The following is a 24,444-nucleotide window of genomic DNA, read 5'->3' as shown; positions in this document are numbered from 1 at the left end:
ATGTACTTCGTCGCTTGCTTTCGCATCGCAATCATCATATATGCAGACGGCATAGCTTCAGCACGGCGCGCAGCGCTAAAGCCTCTGGAGTTCTTGGAGTCACGTGATCCCGCGCTCCAGAAAGAAGGCGCTCTCCGGGTGCTAGAAATTGGCGCGGGTTCGGGAGCCAACTTTGAGCACCTCACAAGAAAGATTAAGTACACCAACGTGGATCCCAATCCAGAGTTCTGCAATGTCTTCCTCAAAGAGCTCAAGCGCTACCCAAAGGTATAAACATTCATTATTAGACGTACAGATAACTGTTCAGCGAAATGCAGCCGAATATATGCTTTAGCCACAGCTTTTGAGGTTAATACTAAGAAAAGCGCAAAAGAAGCGAATATGTAAGGTTCTAACCTGTCGACTAACTATTACCGTTAACGCATTACCGGATTATCGGAGCGACTACGGCAGTACCAAAGCAACTAGAAACATTTTGGAACACTTGGTCCAGTTTATTTACTTTATGTGTTTATTTACTGTGACTGTCGATGCCACTGGGGACCATTGCAGGCAAGGCATGTACTTACGAAATCCTAACACATAGCATATCAAAGTGTACAAATGTGGTAAACGTGTACATAGGTAAACAGTATGACATTGAGAAATAACAGAAACTAATATGTAATGATAAAGTTAAGAATAATAAAAGCTGTAATAAAGAACAGGGTTGATTTTAGAACGAGAAGAAAGGGGGTTACCCGGGGCTCGATATTTGAAAAAAATCATATCATGAGAAGCGAACAAAGACACTAAAGAAAACATAGGGGAAATTACTCGTACTTAGTAATATAATTTAAGAAATGATAAATTAATGGCAATCAAAGTGGATGAAAAAACAACTTGCCGCAGGAGGGCAATGATCTCAGGTCTTCGCATCACGCGCGTAATGCTCAGACGTGGAATCGTTCCCCACCTTTTCGATGATAAACAATCAGAAATCTCATCCATTAAGCCACTACTGGGATCCGTATCTGGTCTGTAGTCACTAGTTCGTGAACCTAAAGATAAAAGCGCTAAGACGAAGCTCGTGTATGGGTCTCCCCTGCGTGAGCATTTACATGCTTTACAGCTTGTAAATCACTGCCATAAGCGGCTCCAGTATGGCGAGCACCTGCAGGGCACATTTAGCGGCCGTATTGCGGAGACCACCGAGAATCACGCGTACTGAATCTACCAAGTGCCTCAGCCTTTTCTGAACGCTTTCCTTCTCATTGTGTCCGTCTCCTTCCTTGTCCGTAGTGTAACCGGTTTCAGTGGCCCTATCATTCTTGGCTTCATGGTGCAGAGGACCACTAGGGCCCGCTGTCATAGCCGTGGGCCCAGATGGTAGCAAAGGGCACCCCGTGTCTTTATTAGCGAGTGGACGTGCACGGATATTCGCCACGTGCTCTCATTGACCTTGAATTAGCAGTTGCGTCCTAGCAGTTCTTGAACTAGAAGAACTTGAACAAACAGTTCCGACCGAATTAGCGGTTACCGTCTTTGGTGCACGCACCCGCAAAGGTGGTCATGGCGCGTGCGCCTCGCTATGTAGTTCTTCTGACATGCCTTTGTGCGCTTCTTTCGCGAGCGTTGGTCGCTTTTGCGAATAGACTGAGCAGCCTGTTTGCGTGAAGATTGGTATCTTGCCATTTTTCTAAGAAAACGAGTGTCTTGTTTCGTCTTCTGGTATTCCTTCAAATTCGCTTCGGGATAGCTAGTACAGATGGGGCATTTCAATGAAGACACATCACAGTCGGTGTATTATACTCTCCGCCGCAACGCGAGCAGGTGGCTTCACTTCTACAAATAGCACTCACGTGTCCTATCTTTAGACATTTCCGGCATTGAAGAGGCCTCGGACCGAATGATCGTACAAGGTGGATCACGTAGCTCAATGTGACAGACGCTGGTAATGTCGAAGAAGCAAGTAGAAGCAATGTCTCGTTGTGTGTAAATTGCTACTTTGCAGTGATGTTGAAGTAAATCCCGGCCCTACACAGACCGAGATGCTTAAGCAGTTATTAGAGGGGCAGGATACTCTTCGTAACGATATACAAGAACTGCAAACGCATTTCTTGAAAACTGAGAAGCTGGTTTTGGAACTTTACAGCACGCTTAACAAAATGCAGACGCAAATCATGCAAACAATTGATACCCCAGTAACAAACACCCATAGTTTACAGTCTATTGAGCACTTGATCAGCTTCCAGGCTAAAAAGCTTACAGATCTTGAGGATCGAAGCCGACGATCAAATCTGATAATTCATGGTATACCTGAAATTCCAAATGAGGCAGAAAATGCACTCAAGGATAAAGTTGTTAAGGATGTATTTAAAGAAAAATTGAACGTACAGTGTGATTCTGTCGGTCGGATCCACAGATTAGGAAAGCAAGGTGACAAGCGACCGGTAATTCTGTATCTTCGGAATTTTAATGAAAAGAAAGAAATACTGCAAAATGCAGAAAAACTGAAGGGAACTAGTATTTTCATCCAGAACGACTACTCGCAATCTACCTTAAAGAAGCGCAAGCTTCTGTGGGAAAGTGCAAGAAACGATGAACTTCAAGGAAAGAAGGTGTCACTTATACACGACAAGCTCAAAGTAGACAGACATGTTTTCTTTTGGGACGAATCGCAGAACGAACGGGTACAGGTTGCAGATAGTCGCTCTCGGCAAACGCAGTCGTGAAACAATGAACCTTCAAGGAATAAGCAACTGTGATTGTTAAATATTAATGCTAGAAGTATTGTAAATAAAGCAGATTCCTTAGAAATACTGTTACTACAACACGACCCTCACATTACTGTTATTACCGAAACTTGGCTTCGCGAAGATATTAACGACCAAGACATCTTTCCTCCCTGCTATAGTGTTTATCGCGTGGATAGGTCTTCTAGGGGAGGAGGTGTGGCGGTACTAATTAAAGATCCGATAGAGGCTGTCGTTCTGGACATAATACCTACGTTGGAATGTATATGCATAAAGGTATCTCTTTGGGGTTATACCCTCGTTATATTCGCAATCTACAGACCTCCTGACTCCCCTCCTGTATTTCTGCATGAATTACGGTCTTGTATGAATAACTATTTACACAGTAAGATTATCCTATTAGGCGATTTTAATTTGCCCGGTGTAGACTGGATGCGCCTTCAGCCTGGGCCACATCACAGTCAGAATATTAATGTACTATTTGATATCATGTTAACACATGATCTCAAACAAGTTGTTCTTGAACCAACACGTGTGCAAGGTTCTTCATCCTCAGTTTTGGACCTTGTTTTCTTAGCTCGGAAATTCGATGAATTCACGGTGGTGATCGAGCAGGGGCTATCCGACCACTGTCTTGTTTGTGTTCGCTTACAGCTTGTTTCCTGTGCTAAAACTAAAAAAATCATCTGTCCATTTTGTCAAAGATTATTCTCGCGCAAACGACGCATGCGTGATTGATTACTTGGAAAATTGTCTAACTGATTTTGACGAAAATATTGTTAACTTACTTTGGACCAGCTTTAAGGACATGTGTCATTTTTGCCTTGATAAATTCATACCAAATAAGAAAAAACAAGTTCACAAGCAAACACCATGGATCAATCGCAACATCATTCATATGAAACGTAAAATTAAGAGATTAAAGAAGGCCCGTACGCAGCCAAACTTAATATCTGAACTACAAGACAAGCTTGCACTTGCCGTGCGTAAATCAAATGATTATTATTTTAACTCATCTCTGCCTAATTTTATTACAAACGATCGATCCAAGTAAATTTTGGAACTACATTGCCGAGAAGAAGAAACCAATATCCCAAGTGACAATAAATGGACAGATGGTTACGGAGAAGGTTGAACTTGCTCATCACTTTAATATGTTTTTTCACAGTGTCTTCTCAACTCCCAGTAATTGTTCACGTAACTGCCCAGCGTACCAACCGTTTGATGTGAATTTTATATCGTATGCTGGTGTACTGTCTATGGTGCTGAACCTAAAACCGAAATGTTCAAGTGGGCCTGATAATATCCCTAATTTGTTTCTCCGTAGATATGCTGTAACCTTATCAAAGTTTCTTGTTATAATATTCCGTGCTTCATTATTGTCGTCTGAGTTACCGAATGACTGGAGAACAGCCCGAATAGCACCAATTCATAAAAAGGGAGACCGTCTACTTGTAGATAATTACCGTCCTATTTCTTTAACGTCATCATGCTGCAAACTCATCGAACATATCATAGCAAAAAGCATAACCACATACCTAGAAAAACATTCAATTTTAGCTAAGTTCCAGCACGGGTTCAGAAGAGGGTATTCGACTGTCACACAGCTGGTCACTGTAGTTCATTCGTTTGCATCAACCCCTGACAAGAACGGACAAACAGACATAATATTCCTTGACTTCCGTAAGGCATTCGATACGGTCCCTCATAATAAATTAATCTTAAAACTTGAAAATGCAGGAATCCCTCAGATGTTTATCTCTTGGATTTCAGCTTATTTGTCTAACCGGAAACAATTCGTTGAGATAAATGGCGAAAAATCGGGCTGCCTTCCGGTCACATCGGGTGTTCCCGAGGGCAGTGTGCTCGGTCCTCTTCTTTTTGTTCTATATATTAATGATATTGTTAACACGGTTGAAGGTGGTGTACAGATTCGATTATTTGCCGATCACTGTGTACTCTTTAGAGATATTGTTTCTCTCCATGATCAAACTAGTTTATGTTGTAGTTTAAATAACATTCTTGCATGGTGCGGGTGCTGGGGAATGACACTAAACACAGATAAAAGCGTACTACTGCGAATGACACATAAGAAATCACCCCTGCTTTATACATATAAGTTAGGTCCATCACCTCTTCGTGAAGTCACTAGCTATAAATACCTAGGAGTGACCCTTAACAATTCACTATCATGGAATGATCACATAACTAACACTTGCGCTTCAGCCTTCAGAAAACTATGCCTGCTGAGACACAAACTTAAGAAAGCCCCACCTAACGTTAAAATGCTATGCTACATCTCCCTAATTAGACCTAAGCTCGAATATGCTTGCATAGTTTGGGATCCATACACAAAAACTAATATCAATAGCCTTGAGAGAATTCAGAGAAAAGCGGTCAGATTTATATTTAACAAATTTTCCAGATGTGATTCCCCCACCGAACTTATGAAAATTAACAACCTTGAACCACTCGAACTTAGAAGAAATAAACACAGACTTGAATTCCTTAAACTGCTTCACACTAACAATTTATCCCTTGACCCATCTGAACATTTATCGCAGTTATCGACCAGAACTACACTCCACCGCAGACATGATGCATTAACCCCTTACTTTGCAAGAACAAACACATATAAGTTTTCTTTTTTTCCTAGAACTGTAACCGAATGGAATTGTATAAGTTGAATCTACTTCCTAATCTTGTTTCTCATTGTTCTGTTTGTTTTGTCAATCTGATTTTCTTTGTATGTACCATATGTCGCCCTCCCTGCTTGGACCACGTGTCCGCAGTATTCAATAAATAAATTTAAAAAAAAATAAAAAATTAACTTGATACATCGGGAGTTCGCCAAGCGGTGAATCGCAAGAATGCCTTAAAAGATTATTGAGGTCCCCATACTTTATTTCCAGCTCCACGTCGGAGATCACAGCAGTCGTCTCCTTGCCGTAGGTTATAAAGGAGCGGACAGATATAACGCCTAACTGTGGAATGGCGTTTAACTTTTCAATTGTTTCGGAATTTTTCACATATATTGTCAGGATGTTTTTGCGAGCGTTGATACTGATGTGGTTGATTTGCCCAGGGGCTACACTTTCGAAATATTTGCTTAGTAACTGCCCGCCGAGGGAGTTCATGCTGTGCGACGTCGAAAGCGGCACGTCAGAAAGCATGAAGGATTCCTGCTGACTCTGATTCGATCAAGTCGCCTCAGTGGACATACGGTGCATTTTCATACGGCGGCTCATGGCTACGGTGTACCCGCTGCCAGAGACCATGACTTCTGGCGTTGAGCTCTCCGAGGAATCGACCTTGTCCGAGCTTACAAAGGCACGTCGTCCAAAAATGAGTAATGAAGCAGACGACTGACCTTGTTCTGCTGGCCGTGGGAGCGCCTTCTTTCTCATCGTTGATTAAATGACTCTCAAAGAAATGGCAAAAACACAAAAAAATGCATAGCAGCGAGAGGCCTAGCGCAACAGTCAGCCCTGGGCATTTCTTTCTCTTCCTCTTTCTTTTTCGTCCTGTTGGAAGACTCTTTGACGCCGATTGGGGTAGTAGTTAAGGGCTACTCGTTCTGTGCTGGCCAGACACTAGCCTGATGCCAACTTTGGTTACCGAGCATGTGCAAGTAGGTGTGTATCATTCTTCAGCTGACTAGTTATGTATGGAATGTACCGCTCTCAAGTAATAAAAATGTATCCTCAAATTTGTCCTATGCTGAGCGGAATCCCACTCACCACAGTCATTCCTGAAGGATAGCAATCCAATGCATTGGCAGGCAACCCTACAAATGCAGTTCCACTGTGCCGTTTCTGATTGAACTTCTTTAATGCCAACGCCTCAGCAAGCGGCGCCACGAAAGCACTGGGCTTGCGCCACTCTCCAACGACATTCCTCCAACTCGGGTTAATAGTACGTTCGACTGAGTGGACGCAAAGCGATGCAAAATTGTGAGCGTTCGCAGGCACTGCCACTTGATGACGCAGCGTGTCAAAAAAAAAAAGAAGTACGAGAGAGGTTACTCCACTGCGCGTTTCTCTGCGTTCGCACGTGCCACACAATTCGCAGGTCAGGTGCAAGCTTCGTGGCGCTGCTGATAGATGGCACCGAGTTTTGCTAGGGAAGCGCGAATAAACAGTCCTGCTGCTTCACACTCCCCGTGCATACCTCGTTTCGACGGTGATGATTCGCTGTTTTGCTATATAAATTTGTTGCCCACGCATTACCGTCGACAGCGACTGTGGCATGGGTTTTGCCACCATTGATGAAGGAGAGGCGAAAAGTTGAAATGGCTACACAAGCTTCCCGGGTGGATAGCTGGCAAAGCCATTTCGATCTGTCGCCTGTTATCAAGCATGTCGCTAGTTTACGTCAATTGCTAGCTCATTGCGGCAGTTGTTATTAGTGAGTAGCAGAATCAGTTTATCCATACTAGATTGGCATTGGTACCAGGTTGGAATCCACGACTAGGCATAAGTTTTCCTCAAGTGGGAAGCCTGCTTTCTGAGAAAGCAGCTCGAATTTACTTTTTCGCTTCCCAATACATTCGGGTGGCTGAAACTTTCTTTTTTCGTCAACCGTCCTGCAGCTTGTGGGAGCCCTCAGGGATGAATTGCCATATTCAGTGTCCATTCGTTTCGAGTTGTCAATTACATCGCCTTCGTGCTGCGATGTTCTACCTTTCTGGTTAGCTCAGATGGTTCAGCGACCACTGCGAAAAATCTTTGGTTCGGGGTGCTAATGCGAGACCAGGACGAAATTTTTCTGAAGTGCGATGCTTTCTTTCATAAAAACATCCATGAAGGTTTTGTCTGTAGCTTCGTTCTACATTCAGGTGCGACATATTTCTTCGCTCAGTCATGTCTCCTCAGACTCATTCTAATTGCTAGACTTTTTCGTCGCGTTAGCTTATCTGAAACAAATAAGTCGCAAGCCTGCACAGTCACCCAGTCGGAGGAGTACGCAGCCCTGTCACCACGTAGGCTGGAGCAGGGGCTCCTTAGGGGATCACCGTAAAGCGCTTGAAGAGGGTTAACTGCTGTCGTGCCTGATTTTAAGCAGTACGCACTTGAAGCCGTTAACAGCAAAGCTGCAGGACTGCATTTGCGACAGGAAGTATTTCAGGGTCTTCGCGGCGAAGCTGTCGGGCCGCGTGTTCGCTGCGAAGCCATTGCGCGTAGTTTTCAAGAGAGCGAACTTAACTGTCCACAAGGCGTTAATGGTAAGCTGCGACTTGTGCTACTTTTTGCGCAGCGGTCTCCTGGGCCTGACGTTGCCTGGTTGCAGCCGCCCGCGTAGCTCTACGATTATCTTCTACAGTAGCGATTCGCACCTACCGAGAAGGCGCCATAATATTTACCGAATTGCAAACACAGGCATTCAGTGTACGCGGCACACGCGTCACATGGCTTGACACATGGCATGATATGATGCGACATATCAGTTTGCGTGTATGAACGCTATGCGGTGGGCATCGCAAACCTTGTGACAAGTGGCACGATACTGTGTAACTGCTACACTACGTGCCATCTTGTAAAGTAAATAATACAACTGCAATGCTAATTGTTGAAGGTGCATATACAATCGCATTTGGGATTCAAACATTCGGGATTGGATAGTACCGTTTGGGATTCAAAGATGCGTAAAATGCAGCCGGTGATAATAAACAGGACAGGTACGGGCGAGCGAGTCGACATTAGGGAGCTCTTTCGAAGCCTAACAGGGAAGCGATAGCGAAAATCAAGGAACACATGTGGAACACAGGTGGAACACAATGGAGGAGAGACACCTTGCGGTGAAAATGGGTAGAGTGATGACGTACTGCAGAGACGGGGGAGAGGGATCACGAAGCAAACAGCCAAAGCATTACTGAAATGCGGGATGCTTCAAAACAAGTTCAAAATGCAATGCGCACGGTGCCAGTGATTGATGGACAGATGTACGCAAGGAAAAGGACGGTGCTTGCAGTAAACAGGGAAATATGGGCGCTAGCAAATGCAATAAATTTTACGGTCAATGACAACATCCGGGAAGCGCGTCGAGGAGGCCGCGAGGGTGCTTTTGTGTACGATGGGATACATTTCAGTGATTTCGTAGCAACATCGGCTGGACGTTGATTCACGACACGGGCAGTAGCTTTTTTAGGATGATCCCAAGCGATCAGGAAGTAAGATTAAGTATTGAATTTCGCGACCCGCAAGGGGGGAAGTAGCAGATTAGACCACAAATAGTAAAGAAAAGAGGCACAAGCAATAAGTATGGAGATGTTAAAATTGGTATCATAAACATGCAACGTTGTCGCCAGCAGGAAATGAGGCTGCTAATTCACACGCAGAGGAAAGACGAACCTCTTAGGGTGTACGCCTTGACAGGAATGCATCTACGAGATTTGGAGCAACCGCTTGTCTTTGAAAATTTTGTGTGCGAGGGATGAAACAGAATACATCACATCAGCGACACTAAGCAGGATCAATGCGGGCCTTTCTACTGAATGCCCACACTGCGGCCACGAATACAAGTTCGAACACATGGTCTGGCTGTGCCCTGCAAACGCGGGCATGGACTTTCCTGACCAGTCCTTCTGGGACTCAGTGCTCAAAAGCACAGAGCTCATCACTCAGCTCAAGGCTGTGCAGAGGGTCCGGACCGTCGCCGAAGAATTCTGTCTACCGGCCCCGACCTGGGTGGAGCCGCGGGATTGATTTAATTCTTTATCCTGAGGACCTAAATAAATTTTGCACTCACGCATTTGCCTGTGTAGCTGGCATGCCCTGACGAAGGCTATAATCCGAAGGGTGGTAACATCTGGTGACGTAATAGCGTCAGGTAAGGTGTCAGCCGTACAATAAGCCGAGGAAACGTGAATTCATAGGTAGTTGCTCATGACTGTAATGCATGGGGCAACCGCAATGTGCCATCACTTGGCCTCCGTACTTCCAAGAGCACATGGCGAAAAAAGATCACACATTTTAGCATCGTGGGCCGGGGGTGCCGCCCAGCAGTCACAATAAATGCATATAATAGTCATTTAGGCACCCGAATCAACATCAATCATTTTAGGTTTGAAAGAAAGCAATAAATTCCAGAGAGAAATATATCCAAACCACGCACAATGATGCGCGCATTATAAGAACCGTAAAAGAAGAGAACTTTGTTTATTGCCAGACTTCGTGACATCACACCAATGAGGTGAAATAAGGTAATTGAGAACATTTTGTCACAATACACGGCAAATAAGAAGCCTCACTCGTGTTTATTTATTGCTCTCATTCCACCGGCACTAATTTTACTTGTTAGACCCAGAGTGTATTGCATGAATTGTTGGACGAGGTACCAAATTTGTTTGTTTGTCCTTAGAATCAATGGAGATTCGGTAATTCTGTTAGTAAAGAAGCATCATTTTTCCCACGCTAGCACATAAAACAACGCACTGATTACCAGCGTTGCGCTCCCTGGTTCCCTAGTCTGCCACTCACGCCATCTTCAGTTTGGCTAGCATGGAACACATATTTAAACATAAAAGAGTAACTGAAAAGCTTAAAGATAAAATATCTAGTAATTTCCCGCGATATTTCTACGATTTACGGTGACGCACCTATGAGCAATATCATATTTAAAGTATGGTAATACCTATGACCAGCTATCGCCATGATACCGAAATTGAACTGCGGAAGTCTGACATAGTTTCTGTGGCATTCATCATTGTTTGTTGTAGAAACAACGTGGGGCCTCAAAACTTGCTTCGACCTTTTGTATTTATCTGCTCTTTTTGAACTCTTTAGTGACGCAGATAATATGAAAAACAAAATCATAAGGCATGCTGAGGGTGCAAGACCGAAAAACAGCGGCAGCCTAAAACTGTCGTAATGTTCTCAAGTCACCGATACGAAAAATGGAACTACCTTAATCACGTCAAATCCCTTTCATCAATTTAAATGCGCCGTAATCTATTCCCGAATTACGCTAAATACACAGCAATATGTACATTCACATTTCTTGTCCGCCTAATCTACTTCAAAGCATTTGTTATTCGTGCTCTTCTCAGTAACTGCATGCATTTGTATCGACTGTTTAAACAGCCATGTTCAGATACTCGGATAAACTAAGGATGCCTGACCGAAAATTCGACACGAATCACCGGAAGCTTATTGGAATGCGCCACATCCGCTTTAGTCATCTGCTGAAGTCAAGGGTACTTCACGTACTAGGCAGTGTTACTGCAATATTCGCGTGAAAGGTTCGAATAAACACATGAGAACTGGCACTTGCAAATTTAGCGCCGACTATCATGATACTCACCGGTGTGAGAAAACTTCGGCAGAGATAGCTCAGACGTGTAGTACCCTTGAGCGCCTAAAACCCACTCGATGTAGAGATATCCATGCTTTCCGATCGGCGCCGCAGGTTTTCGGGGCTGCGTGTACAAAAAAATTTATAATCCAGGGGTTGCCTACCCAGTTTGTGCAGCCACAAGGAGGCACCAACAAACGCATATCAAGGCGCAATCAAAAATCACGCGCGGCAACTGTCTCGCGTGTTCTGAATGTTGCGCCCTAATGGGGAGCACACGCGGGAAGTAAAGGTGTGCGAGCGTGATGAACGAAGGGCGCAAGTTTGCTGAATAAAAAAGTTAACTTCATGACTGACAGCATTGCAATACGTTTTCCTTCATCGTCACTACGACCTGACGTTATCTCTGCGCTTATATATACTATGAACATCATAGCGAGCATTCCTCCAAAGGGCACATAACCAGTGGCACATATCGGTGGCAGTCTTGGAATCGGCCCACGAAAAGGACTACAAACGTACCCGATACGAAAATGCAACCGAAAATCTGGGAATTGCCTACTAATGTGCAAGCGTTCTCTGGTTGGTCGGTTACTTCGGTTTCCCTTACTTATGTTGCTAGCTTATGCACGTCCACCCATCGCTCTTTCCGGAGCCAAAGAAGGCTTAAGCAGTATGAGACAATGCTCAGAATTTCTGTAGCATTTCCTGTTGCTTATCCCGTCTATCCTGCTTAGGCCATATCACAACGTTCCAAGCCCAATTCCATTCCACACCCGGCACAGGCATAGTAATCTTCCTTCCCTGCGTTCTGTCCAATATTTTATTCTGAATGGGACAACATGCGTTTCTTCTGTGCCGGCTGTGAACATGCGTCTCCTTCGATTTGGGCGTCTCGTTCTCCCCGCGTCACCATAGCTGCGGGCTCTTTATCTCCGCCATATTCTTTCTTTCTCTGCTGTGCTGGTTCGAGCGTGCAGTGCGTACAGGCCGCCAAGTACTGCAGCATGCATGCATTTTATCCAGCGTCATCCTGTAACGTCGTTTCCGATCCGCTTCTGAACACCTTCTTTCCTGTTATTGCTGGTTATCGTCTCCTAGTTCCTGTCGCTGTTTTCTTTGTTCCATCTGCCCATTATCATTTTCGCGTGTATAAAGTTAAACGTTTTATTGCACCGAATCACTGTGTCGGGGCGACGGCGACGTGACTGTTTTTTTCATTAATTCAAAAGCTACCAGTAATCTGCAGTGACACTATTAGGACGAATAAATAGCTTGACCTAGTTAGGCATTTATTTCCCAGTTACAAGGCGCTACGGGACAGACACGGTTTCTCTGGGGTAAACGCCAAAGGGTACTTATTCATTAGCATATAGGGACAACTCACGAAGAAAAATTATCCGTAAATGCAAAATAGGCGCAGCGTTAACCTTGCCAGTGTAGGAAGCAAAAAGAAGGCGCGAACACAGGCACATTAAGATCCAGGGAAGAACTACGTAAGAAAAACGTCACGAATAAGCTAAATGTAGCACGACGTGGGCACACGCACCAAGTAAAGGATGACAGAGAGTCACTACCTACAGATGACTACCTACAGTTTTGCCTAGTACTGGGGCGCTATAGCGTAAAACTGTTCCAAACTTTTCTATTCCAATTCTGCTATCAGCCCTCTGCGATTGGTCAAAAACTTTTTGGACCACCCCCCTTTCAGCGGTCTGTCACGCGACGTCACGAAAACCGCGATAGCTCCCCATTTGATATAAAGTTTACACACGGATTATGCATGACTTGACCGAACAAAAGAAAAATAGTTATTTCTGATTTGACACCTCTTCTACATTAGCCCCCGGCTATTCGTCAAAAGTTTTCGGGCTGCGCCAACTTCCCTTGCCTGTCACGCGACGTCACAAAACCGCGAAAACTCACCGCGTCAAAGTGACGTGTACACATTAAAGATGCATTAATATGCCGAACAAAACTGAATTTTCTTCTGAATACTCGCGGGCTGCCCCGTTCCGAGAGGAATAAAAGATGGCTGCCGCCTATCGCTCAGGCGCTGGCTGCTCGCACCTGCCGGTGAGCACGGGTTTATTTGCGTATATTAAATCTTCTTGCGTGGCCGTGTACCGTTTTCGAGCACTTTCGGCACGTTTACGACCTCATTCTGCAAACTCTTTTTTGCTGAGGATCCGTTTTAGCGTTATTCTTTAGCTTCCGTTGCATACTGCCGCGATTTTCGACCAGCCACCGCAAGCTAAGTAAGGGAAAGTGGACCAATCGCAGACGCCGGCACCACCCTTTTCATCCGGTTATCGATTTTCAATGCACTGGCTCTGCCCCATCGAATCCTTCTCCACTTGAGCGTTCTCCTCGCCTCTTGTAAGCCAATTAGATACGACAAGCCGCTCAATGTAGGCAATGTTATTCGTTTTTCAAGCAAACAAAAGTGACCTCCTATGAACGAGAAGAGCGTTTGATTGGTCTGTTCAGACAACCCTGCGGGTGACCGCCCGGTGCTTGCGTCGGTGGTTACGCAAATATGACGTCAGGATAGTGGAATAAAAACATATTTGTATAGTTTTATGTTATAGGGCCCCTGAATACATATTTAAACATAAAAGAGTAACTGAAAAGCTTAAAGATAAAATACCGAATAATTTCCCGCGATATTCGTGCGATTTACGGTGACGAACCTTTGGGCAATATAATATTTAAAGTATGGTAATACCTATGACCAGCTATCGCCACGAAATAGCAAATGAACTGCGGAAGGCTGGCATAGTTTCTGTAGCATTAGTCAATTTTCGTTGTAGAAACAACGCGGAACATCAAAACTTGTTTCGACCTTTTGTATTTATTTGTTCTTTTTGAACTCTTTAGTGACGCAGTTAATATGAAAAAGAAATGCATAAGGCATAGCTCAGGGTGCTAAACCGAAAAACAATGGCAGGTTAAAACTCACGTAATGTTCTCAAGTTGCCGATACGAAAAATGGAACAACGTTAATCACGTCAAACCGCTTTCATCAATTGAAATCCGCCGTAATCTATTCCCAAGTTACCCTAAATACACAGCAATATGTGCATTCACTTTTCTTGTCCGCCTTATCTACATCAAAGCATTTGTTGTTCGGGCTCTTCTCAGTAACCGCATGCATTTGTATCCACTGTTTAAACAGCCATGTTCGGATATTCAGATTAACTAAGGATGCCTGACCGAAAATTTGACACGAATAACCGGAAGTTTATGAGATTGCGCCACATCCACGTCAGTCATCTGCTGAAGGCAACGGTCTTTTACTTCACGTACTAGGCAGTGTTACTACAACATTCGCGTGAAAGGTTCGAATAAACACATCAAAACCGGCACTTGCAAATTTAGCGCCGACTGTCATGATGCTCACCGGTGTGAGAAAACTTAGGCTGAGATAGCTAAGAGGTATAGTACCCTTGAGCGCCTAAAACCCAGTTGATGTAGAGATACCCATGCTTTCCGTTCGGCGCCGCAGGTTTCCGGGGCTGCGCGTACAAAAAAAAATAGTAATAATACAGGGGTAGCCAACCCAGTTTCTGCAGCCACAAGGAGGCACCAACAAACGCATATCAAGGGGCAATCAAAAATCACGCGCGGCAACTGTCTCGCGTGTTCTGAATGTTGGCACATGTGCCACAACCAGTGGCACATATCGGTGGCACTCTTGGATTCGGCCCACGAAAAAGACTACAAACGTAACCGATACGAAAATGCAAACGAAAATCTGGGAATTGCCTACTAATGTGAAAGCGTTCTCTGGCTGGTCGGTTACTTCGGTTTTCCTTACTTATGTTGCTAGCTTACGCACGTCCACCCATCGCTCTTTCCGGAGCCAAAGAAGGTTTAAGCAGTAGCGGACAATACTCACAATTTCTGCAGCATTTTTGTCGCTTATCACGTCTATCCTGCTTAGGCCATATCACAACGTTCCAAGTCCAATTCCATTTCATACCCAGCACGGGCATAGTAATCTTTCTTTGCTGCGTTCTGTCCAGCATTTTATTCTGATGGGACAACATGCGTCTCTTCTTTGCCGGCTGGGAACATGCGTCTCCTTCGATATGGGTGTCTCGTTCTCCCCGCGTCACCATAGCTGCGGGCTCTTTATCTCCGCCATATTCTTTCTTTCTCTGCTGTGCTAGTTCCAGCGTGCAGTGCGTACAGGTCGCCGGGCACGGCAGCATGCATGCATTTTATCAAGCGTCACCCTGTAACGTCGTTTCCGATCCTCTTCTGAACACCTTCTTTCCTGTTATTGCTGGTTATCGTCTCCTAGTTCCTGTCGCTGTTGTCTTTGTTCCTTCTGCCGATTATCATTTTCGCGAGTATAAAGTTAAACGTTTCATTGCACCGAATCAATATGTCGGGGCTACGGCGACGTGACCATTTTGTTTTTCATTAATACAAACGCTACCAGTCATCTGCAGTGACACTATTAGGACCAATAAATAGCTTGACCTACTTACGCATTTATTTCCAAGTTACAAGGCGCTACGGGACAGACACGGTGTCTCTGGGGTAAACGCCAAAGGGTACTTATTCATTAACATATTGGGGCAACTCACGAAGAAAAATTGTCCGTGAATGCAAAATAGGCGCTGTGTTATGCTAGCGAGTGTAGGGAGCAAAAAGAAGGCGCGAACACAGGCACATTAAGATCCAGGGAAAAGCTACTTAAGAAAAACGTCACGAATATGCTAAATGTAGCTCGGCGTGGTCACATACACCAACTAAAGAAGGATGACGGAGGGTCCCTACCTACAGATGATGCGACATAGTCGAGGCTATAATATTACCCACTGATGTGATTGCTAACGCCACTAACGTTTGATTACTTTGTACTTTTCTAGAAGTCTAATTCTCTATTTTTGTGACCATAAAAAAATATCACACACGAAGATTCAAAGTAGAAGCTGTCCGTATGACTTGCTATAAACAGCAATACTGAATCTTTATAATGTGCAATACTGTTTCTATGGTGTTTAGTGTCGTTTGACTTCATTAACATGTTCTTATCACACTTTTAATATTTTTTTTTCTATGCAGATTGAATTGGAACGCTTGGTTGAGTGCCACGGGGAAAACATGAACGAGCTTGAGAATGAACAATTCGATGTGGTTTTGTTCACGTATCTCCTGTGCTCAGTTCAAGATGGGAGGAAAGTTCTAGAGGAAGCAAAACGAGTACTTGTCAAGGTAGGCGTTTATTTCATGTTACCACCATTATGAATAAAAATGCGCTGTACGGAAGCACCCATTACGCAAAAAACTTGCGAAACTTTCTCCACCTTTATAGAGAAAGAGAGAATCCTTTCCGCTAAGCTAGCTTGACTTTATAGTTCTGATTGAAGTACTCCTTCCTAAGTAATATTACCCAACGTTATAAAAATTTCACGCGAACGCTAGGTACTACTTCGCTCAAACAGTGAGGCTGAATCCATTATTTTGAGGTGATTGCCGAGTAGCAAGATGTATTACGGTTGGTGCGTAAATGGTTATATTTGTTATACGACGATCCTTATAAAATGAAAAATAGTACGTTCTAGTAGTAGTAACGATGCCCATAAACGAACCAATAAATATAAATTGCCAGCATAAAGAATTAGACCGTCATGGCACTGCAAAACTGAAATAAATGGCAGCACGGTCTAAGAAATCAGTCAATAAAAAAACTGCACTTGAACACATCTCACGATGACTGTCCACTGTAATGCGTTAGCATTGAATAAACATAGGGGCACGACGTATTGCCACCGTCAAAACGAGTTAAGCACAAGGCGTGTACGGTAGCGAGTCTCCTCTTCCGCGTTTCCCTAGGAGCACTCAACGCTACCTAGCGCTGCCGCAGCGAAGCCTGAGCATAGACTCCGAAGTGCCAGGCGAGTGCAAACGCTGAGAAACGTGTAACGCGACAATCGGGCTCCTCTCTCTCGCATTTTTCTGGACACGCTGCGCCATCTAATGGTGCTACTGAGCAGTCCGTACGTGACTTCCGACACAAAAAATGTGGCGCACTGGAGTCTGCGACGGCTGACAATGTTTTCCTCGTTTGCCGCACACCCAGTGGGAAAACGAGACGTTCATTTGAGGGATCGCCAGCCGCTGGTGCGCTGGCGCGAGAGAGATAATCTGGGGGCGTTTGCTCCTTGAATATATGACTCTGCCTCACCACTACAGAGGAGATTTCTTAGCGCGTGTCGTATGCGTTTGCCCTACACATGCCGACGTTGAGGAGTGCGGTAGAGTTTACGCTCCGCTGACATCCCGCGCGGCGAGGCAGTGGGCACGGACGCCCCATTTGGTGATCGCTGTGTCTGAAGGGGCAAGGTTATGACTGATGTTGTATAAGTCGCCAGTCACTTTTTTTCGTCGCGAAAATAGATTGCACTTTTTTACACGCACTGCTCCAGGAGGGCACATGTAAACGGCATGAAGTAGGCGGCGCAGGATCTCCAGGGCACCGAAGGGGTAGCGGTGGGATCAAAGCTGGAAGCAGGGCGGCCCGCGGGTCTGGCACCCACTGCCTCGGCGAGTCTCAACCCAGAGACCAGTCTGGGTTCTAGCTTTGGTGTCCCCGTTGCCGCTTTGGTGTCCTGGAGGCGCCGCCAATATTGCGGAATAATGGCACGGTGTTACAATGAGTAAAAAATATGATTGAATAAGTATAATTACGCCCAGCCGCCAAATTGTGATGTTAAGTGCAGCACTAACGCGCCCCACGACTTCTGTAACACCAGTAACAACTTTGCCTCTGAAGGTATGTCCGACAGACTTGCTAAGGCGCTCTGCCTTCTATGTTTCAAATATATGCGGCCCGGGCTGTACTACGTTCGCAAGCTATGATCGACCACGACTGACTTAGCACGTGCGCCGCAGGTGCGAGACCATCTGGCCGACACAGCCCGCTGCTTCACTATTTTACCTCGACGGCAGCCAGCGTCCGAGAGTAAACAAACTCGACCCCACTCGCCCACAAGACGCGCTAAGAAACCTCCTCCGTAGTGCCTAGGCAGAGTCATATATTCAAGGAGCAAAAGCCCCCAGGTTTTCTCTCTCGCGCCAGCGCACAAACGGCTGGCGCTCCCTCAAATTAACTTCTCCTAGTGGCAAATAGTTACCCAAGATGTCGAGGTGTTTATCGAAAGCGGCGCCTACCCAGCGCGTTTGGTTGCGGCCTGCTAGTGCGACGGCTTGCTGCTCTTAGGGAACTCTTGTGACGTGGGTTCGATTCCGCTCCGCGCCGAATAAACTTACTTGATATTTTTCGCAATTGTTAAGCGGCACATATCCTGAGTCACGTACCCCGTGACTCAAGTCTTCATGAAAGAGGTTGATTCAAGACTGGGACAGACCGAGTGGCACATGCCCAAGTCAACATTGAAGAGTTTCTTCGAACGAATTTACCTACCTAGACCCGCATCTACAGTGACCGATGTCAGCGTGAAAGAGGTTCGTTGAAGAGCGGTACGTATCCACAAATTGCCACATGCACAATGACGCAAGTTCGTACGATGGTTGGTTTCGAACCCTGTTATCTCAGGAAAGCACTCGATAAGCTACATATTCGACCACTGGCTACCGCAGTGACCGAGGTAGGCGGGAAATCAGTTAGGTACAAAGATCGTCATACAAACATAGATAGATAGATAGATAGATAGATAGATAGACACCAGAAAGTGCGCGAAGTAGACAAAGAATTCTAACGCACTGAAATTCGATGGAGGAGGAGGAAATAAAGAGAGAGGCAGGGATGCTCTGAAATGCGGCAGAGCCCATTACACTATGGACGGTAATGCGTTTAGCATTGAATCAGTATATTGACACAAGCTACTGACATCATAGACACCAGTCATATGTGACACATTTACAGCAGCGGGACTCTTTCGCTGTTTTCTAAGAATGCTCGGCGCAATCTAGCGCTGCCACCGCGTATCCTGCGCGTGAAGTTCTTACTGGAAACGTTGCGCCATCTAGTAACGCTGCCGGGAAGTCCACGCGTTGCCTAAGGAGCGAGAAGCGTGGCGCACCGCTACCTGCGAACACTGATTGTTCCCTCGCTTGTCGTACACCTAGGGGCGCATACTGCACGACCTAGGTTGGCGAGAGGTTTATTGATGAGCGGCACATACACAGTGCATTCATGACGTAGCCGCTAAAATATCGGCGTGAAAGACGTTCACTGAAAAGCGCCACATAGCCCACGCATTTCTCGCGAAACCTGCTAAAGCGTCGGCTTGCTCTCCTCGAGGAAGCCTTGTGACGTGCGTTTTATTCCTCTGAGCTTTGGACAATATTGAGGCGGACTTTTCCTCGTGTAGAGCGGTAAATTCCGAGTGACAATTCCTACCTACCAAGGCTTACGTCAAAGCTCTTATCGAAGAGTGGTACACACCTTCTGACCCATGTACCATGGGCCATTTTAGCACCAGAGGTTCATTGAACACCAGCAAAAAACAAGTGACACACACCACGGCATCTAAGTGGGCATCTAAGAGACTCGTTGAACAGCGGTTCCTACCCTGCCTACGTTCTACAGTGATCCATGTCGGCGTGCAGGGGGTTGGTTGAAGAGGGGCCCATACAGTGCCACATACTCAGTGACCAAAGTTGGTGTGACGGTTGGTTTGAAACACTGTTCCCTCAAGACAGCCGTACGATGCGTTTACCCGTTCTACCATGCACTACCCTGTGGTCCTGGCCTAAAAACGGTTATATACATGGAAAGTAACTCTTTCAAAATGCGTCAAGTACCCTGAGACTAATTATGCATTAAAAACGGCACATAGGTAGTGACGCAAGTTTGCGTCAAAAAGGCTTATTTAAAAGCAAGCCACTTCCCTGAGCATAGTGTCCCAATCCTCAACGCATTTTACCGCGGAGAACTTAGTGACCTGTGCGCGCGGTAAAGGGGTTAGACACACACACGCACACACACACACACACACACACACACACACACACACACACACACACACACACACACACACACACACACACACACACACACACACGCACGCACGCACGCACGCACGCACGCACGCACGCACGCACGCACGCACGCACGCACGCACGCACGCACGCACGCACACACACACACACACACACACACACACACACACACACACACACACACACACACACACACACACACACACACACACACACACACACACACAGAAAACTGGAAAATTCCCGAACAATGGCAATCGCAACAATACTTGCAAAGAGCAAAGATTGTTTTGCCCTGTTCTCTTTGCATAAATTTCCGTCCCAGTAATCCTGCGATGTTATTTTAGCACCTTTTTGATTTCATGGCCAGCGGCGACACTCCGATTTGTGTGTCCACTTCCCCTCGATCATTATATTACAGCTTAAAATTGTTTCGTGCATTGTTGTCTAAAGTATATTGTATGTCTTGAGGCCATTGCTATATTTGTAGTTTGCGCTTTGTCTGTGTCATCTCACTCACACGGCCGGTCCACCATTTTCGCCAGGGGGGAGTCAGAGTCCCTGAACTTCTTGCTACATCCTTTACTTTTCCTCTCTTGCCTTAATTGATGACCTAACGCCTTGCTTTGAGTGCCCTATGCTCCAAATTGTGTAGCACTTTGATGCGTTTCGAGGAGCAGTTTGTTCTACAGCAACGAAATGGCGCTTTCGGCCATGCGCCGCACGTAGCCTCAGTGACAGCGCACGAATACGAAACCCCTACCACATCCACCTTGCTTCGGTGGGATCAGCTGTCGGATATGCAACCGAGTTTTCGCTAACGCACTGTGCTTCAATCACCCTGGATTCAATCAAGTGGATTGAATACGTGTGCAGTTGTTGGTTGAAAAAATAGTGACTAGCATACAAAGGAATTGAATGAATCTGTGTGGCCAGGTTTACGGACCGCTGCTGCAACTTACGTCCGTACGTGTGACCGGCAGTTCGAGATTTACGCCTTTCCTCGACGATATAGAAAATTTCTCATCCACCAGCGTTGTAGCGCTAACCTTAAAAAAAAGTGAATCCGCCCGGGAACATCGGCAAGAGTGAGTACCATTTGTTAAGCATTGACAAAGGGAGTAGCGCAGCGTCTTGTCATATTAAGTTTCGTGGACAGTCTACCCCAAAAGCCACGAAATCTTACGGCCACTCTATGGCCAACATGTCAATGAGCGAATGGGGACACACCATATACGCACACACCATATACGCACGGACTACACCAATAGCGCATGAACGGTCGTAACTAACTGTTCCGTTGTGGTCCACAAGAGCAAGCGAGCTACTAGCGATAATACATCTCTGCTACAAGGCATCACAACATACAAAATAGCTACATTTCAAGCCTTGCGCCCAGAAAGAACAAATCTATTGAAACCGAGCACACCCGCGATCGATTCATCATCATCATCATTTATTTACCTTTAAGGGCCCCGATGGGGCATTACCTAAAGGCAGGGGGGTAACAAATGGTAACCACGGGTCACAAAGATAAACACAATAATACAGATTGCAAGAACTGGTAAACACAGCAATCACATCAAAATGAAAAAGCCGATACAAGGGCTTACTACTGGGGCTGTGGAAAAAACTGGTGTAATAGTAACAGCTTAAATTCTATAGAATTTGGTTCACTGACGATTGCGTCAATAAGTACATTCTAATCCGATATGGCAGTCGGCCGAAATGATTTATTTAAAGCGTTTGTTGAACCATGAATGCGTTGAACACGGTGACAATTAAACAGACGTCGTGATGATCTCATGGGCGGCAGAACAAGGCTCTCACGTGAATGAGGAAAATGATAATACAGCTTATGAAAAAGGCAGAGACTTGCTATCTTATGACGGGATGCCAGGGGGGTTAGACCAATTGAAGCTTTGATGCTAGTAATGCTCAATCGAGAATTATATTTGGCTGTTATAAAACGAGGAGCTCGATTTTGTATTGCCTCTAACGCCTGGATTAGGTACTCTTGATGGGGGTTCCTGATAGGGGATGCGTATTCAAGTTTGGTACGGATGAAAGTTTCGTATGCGATAAGTCTAACCATGGGCGAAGCAAACGTGAGTGATCGTCTAATCAAACCTAGTTATCTGCAAACGCTTGCAGAGAGCGACGTGATGTGCTTTGACCAGCTTAGATTACTTGTTATTTCTATGCCTAGATACCTATCAGATTTCACTTGTGATAGCGCGGTAGTGTTTAGCATGTATGAGAAGTGTAGGTTAGATATCTTACGATACACGTGCATAAACTTACATTTTGATACATTTAAATGCACGAGCCAGGTCGAACACCAATTTCTGGATTAAGGTTAAATCATCCTGCAGCAATGACTGATCGTTAATAGTAGAGATACGTTGGTAGAGAACGCAATCATCCGCAAACAGAAGAATTGATGATGAAATTTCAGCAGGAAGGTCATTGATAAAGATTAGGAACAGAAGCGATTAAGCAAAAATGATCAAATAGCAAACTCACTGAGAAAATTTACTATCCGAAATGTGACGAGCCACTGGTTCAACATATGTGCCAAATAAAGAAAGATCAAAACACTAATTCTAATTTAGTTCATCCGAGGAAAGTTTGGGATACATATTTAGCTCCCTTTTAGAACAAGCACCATATGCGCTGCTCGCGCCATTTGGACAATAGCTTAATCAGCTGCGGAAGAGTTTTTTCGTGTTCTCTGAAACTGTGGCCAAAGCTTCGTGTCGTCCTCCATGTCACCATCTGCGCTATATCCCGAAACAGAGGTTTGCTAAGCCGCACCGGCATCATACACACCCATTGTAAACATGGAGGCAATGGAGGCTGTTGAGGCAAGCAATGGACGCGTCACCACGTGATCAGACATGGCAAGACCCACGGGATCGCCCCGAAAAGGGACAATGCGGAAATTATCGCGATTACACTGAACGTCCGTTTGTAAGACGTCGCTGGTTTTGTGTCCTGTTTTCTCATTTCTGACACATTTCATTTTTTTCTCTTCAATACGGGTTAATATTCCTTTGGCCCAATGAAAGTATCTCTGAGAAAAAGATGATGCCCTTACCTAGACATTACCAACTCCAAAGCATTTGAAATATTCTAGCTTGAGGGAGAAAACTGGCGTTGACATTTGGCGAGAAAATGCAGGTTAGAAATGCGACCATTTTCTCAGTGTTTATAAATTTGTTGCAGAATTTGTTCTTGCTTTCGAGCATCGACACTTCTTTACATTTTATTCTTCCCAGGTGCTTGCTTTATAATAGATTTTAACACTGTACCTCAGGCTCCAATACTTTCGTTTGTAGAGATGTGTCCTAGTTTTGTTTCGAGCCAGAATGTACATTTTTGGCATGGCGGTCTCCCTTGTCATAGGTCACAGCAGGCGTTTTTTTAGAAGGATATAAATATGATTACTTTTATAAAAACTAGTGGAATACTTTTCTCACAATGGCCTCTTTTATCTTGCAGGGAGGCCAACTGATTTTCTTGGAGCATGTCGCTCATCCAGAACGGACATGGCCAAGGCTCTTTCAAAGCCTTATAACTCCACTATGGAAGATCACTTGTGCGAACTGTCATCTTGACAGGGACTCCGCTAAGCTAATAGAAAATGCTGGATTTTCTCAAGTCACCACTAATTATATTTACGTTGACATGTGCAGTATATTGAGTTATCAAGTTTATGGTGTCGCTATTCCGTAAGACATCAGAATAGACATAATTGATATCCTGTACAGGTCAAGAAGAAGCTTCACCTAAAGTCTCTATGGTAAACAGGGAAATCATTTTTAGTTTCTAAACCTGGATCAAACAATCTACTTGCTGCTCGAGATGAGCTGTTTGATATGACAATCTGCTTGAGATGAAAAAGACACAATTTTAATGCATGCGCTCAGCTAACGATTGAATGCGCTCTCTTTATTGTTTCTAATGCACCTACCGATGGGCCTTTAAATGCATAGATTGGTGAAGTGATAATAAAGGGCTTGCCTAACGAAATTTATGATCCGAAATTTTATTTTATTACAATTTTTTCTCATGAACATTGAAAGAATACAGAGACTAAAAGCTTCATTTTTGTGACAACGTTTCTTTCATGGCTAATAAATTCTGCTCACACGTACAGACATAATTTCACGTCTTTCTTCACCTTGAACAAAATGTACAGGAACTATACATAGCAATCTTTTACAGATGGCCATGCCCAAGTACGCAAATAAGTACGTGAATTGCATTCAGCATTATTGCACAACAGGATTTTTGAAAAAGTGCCTAATTTTAGTGTATGCCCCTACAAGTACATTACTAAGGGTATTTGTCCTTTTATTCCTGAATCAACAGTACGTTCATACAAGGCGACTACATATGCGTATTTGAAGAATCCGGTCATGTGTGACAT

At 44.8% G+C, this 24,444-nt stretch overlaps 1 protein-coding gene across 1 annotated transcript; it reads left to right on the top strand.

Annotated features, from left to right (window-relative positions):
• On the top strand, window positions 1–24,162 carry LOC140219089 (thiol S-methyltransferase TMT1B-like). Its single transcript, XM_072288971.1, has 3 exons — window positions 1–267; window positions 16,107–16,256; window positions 23,514–24,162. Exons 1-3 carry the CDS (start codon window positions 1–3, stop codon window positions 23,745–23,747), a joined length of 651 nt encoding a protein of 216 aa, XP_072145072.1. The 3' UTR covers window positions 23,748–24,162.
• Window positions 24,163–24,444: the final 282 nt, after the last annotated feature.

The sequence above is a fragment of the Dermacentor andersoni genome, chromosome 6, assembly GCF_023375885.2.
Source record: "Dermacentor andersoni chromosome 6, qqDerAnde1_hic_scaffold, whole genome shotgun sequence".
In the NCBI taxonomy this organism is placed as follows: domain Eukaryota; kingdom Metazoa; phylum Arthropoda; class Arachnida; order Ixodida; family Ixodidae; genus Dermacentor; species Dermacentor andersoni.
This window is presented reverse-complemented; position numbering and strand designations above follow the sequence as displayed.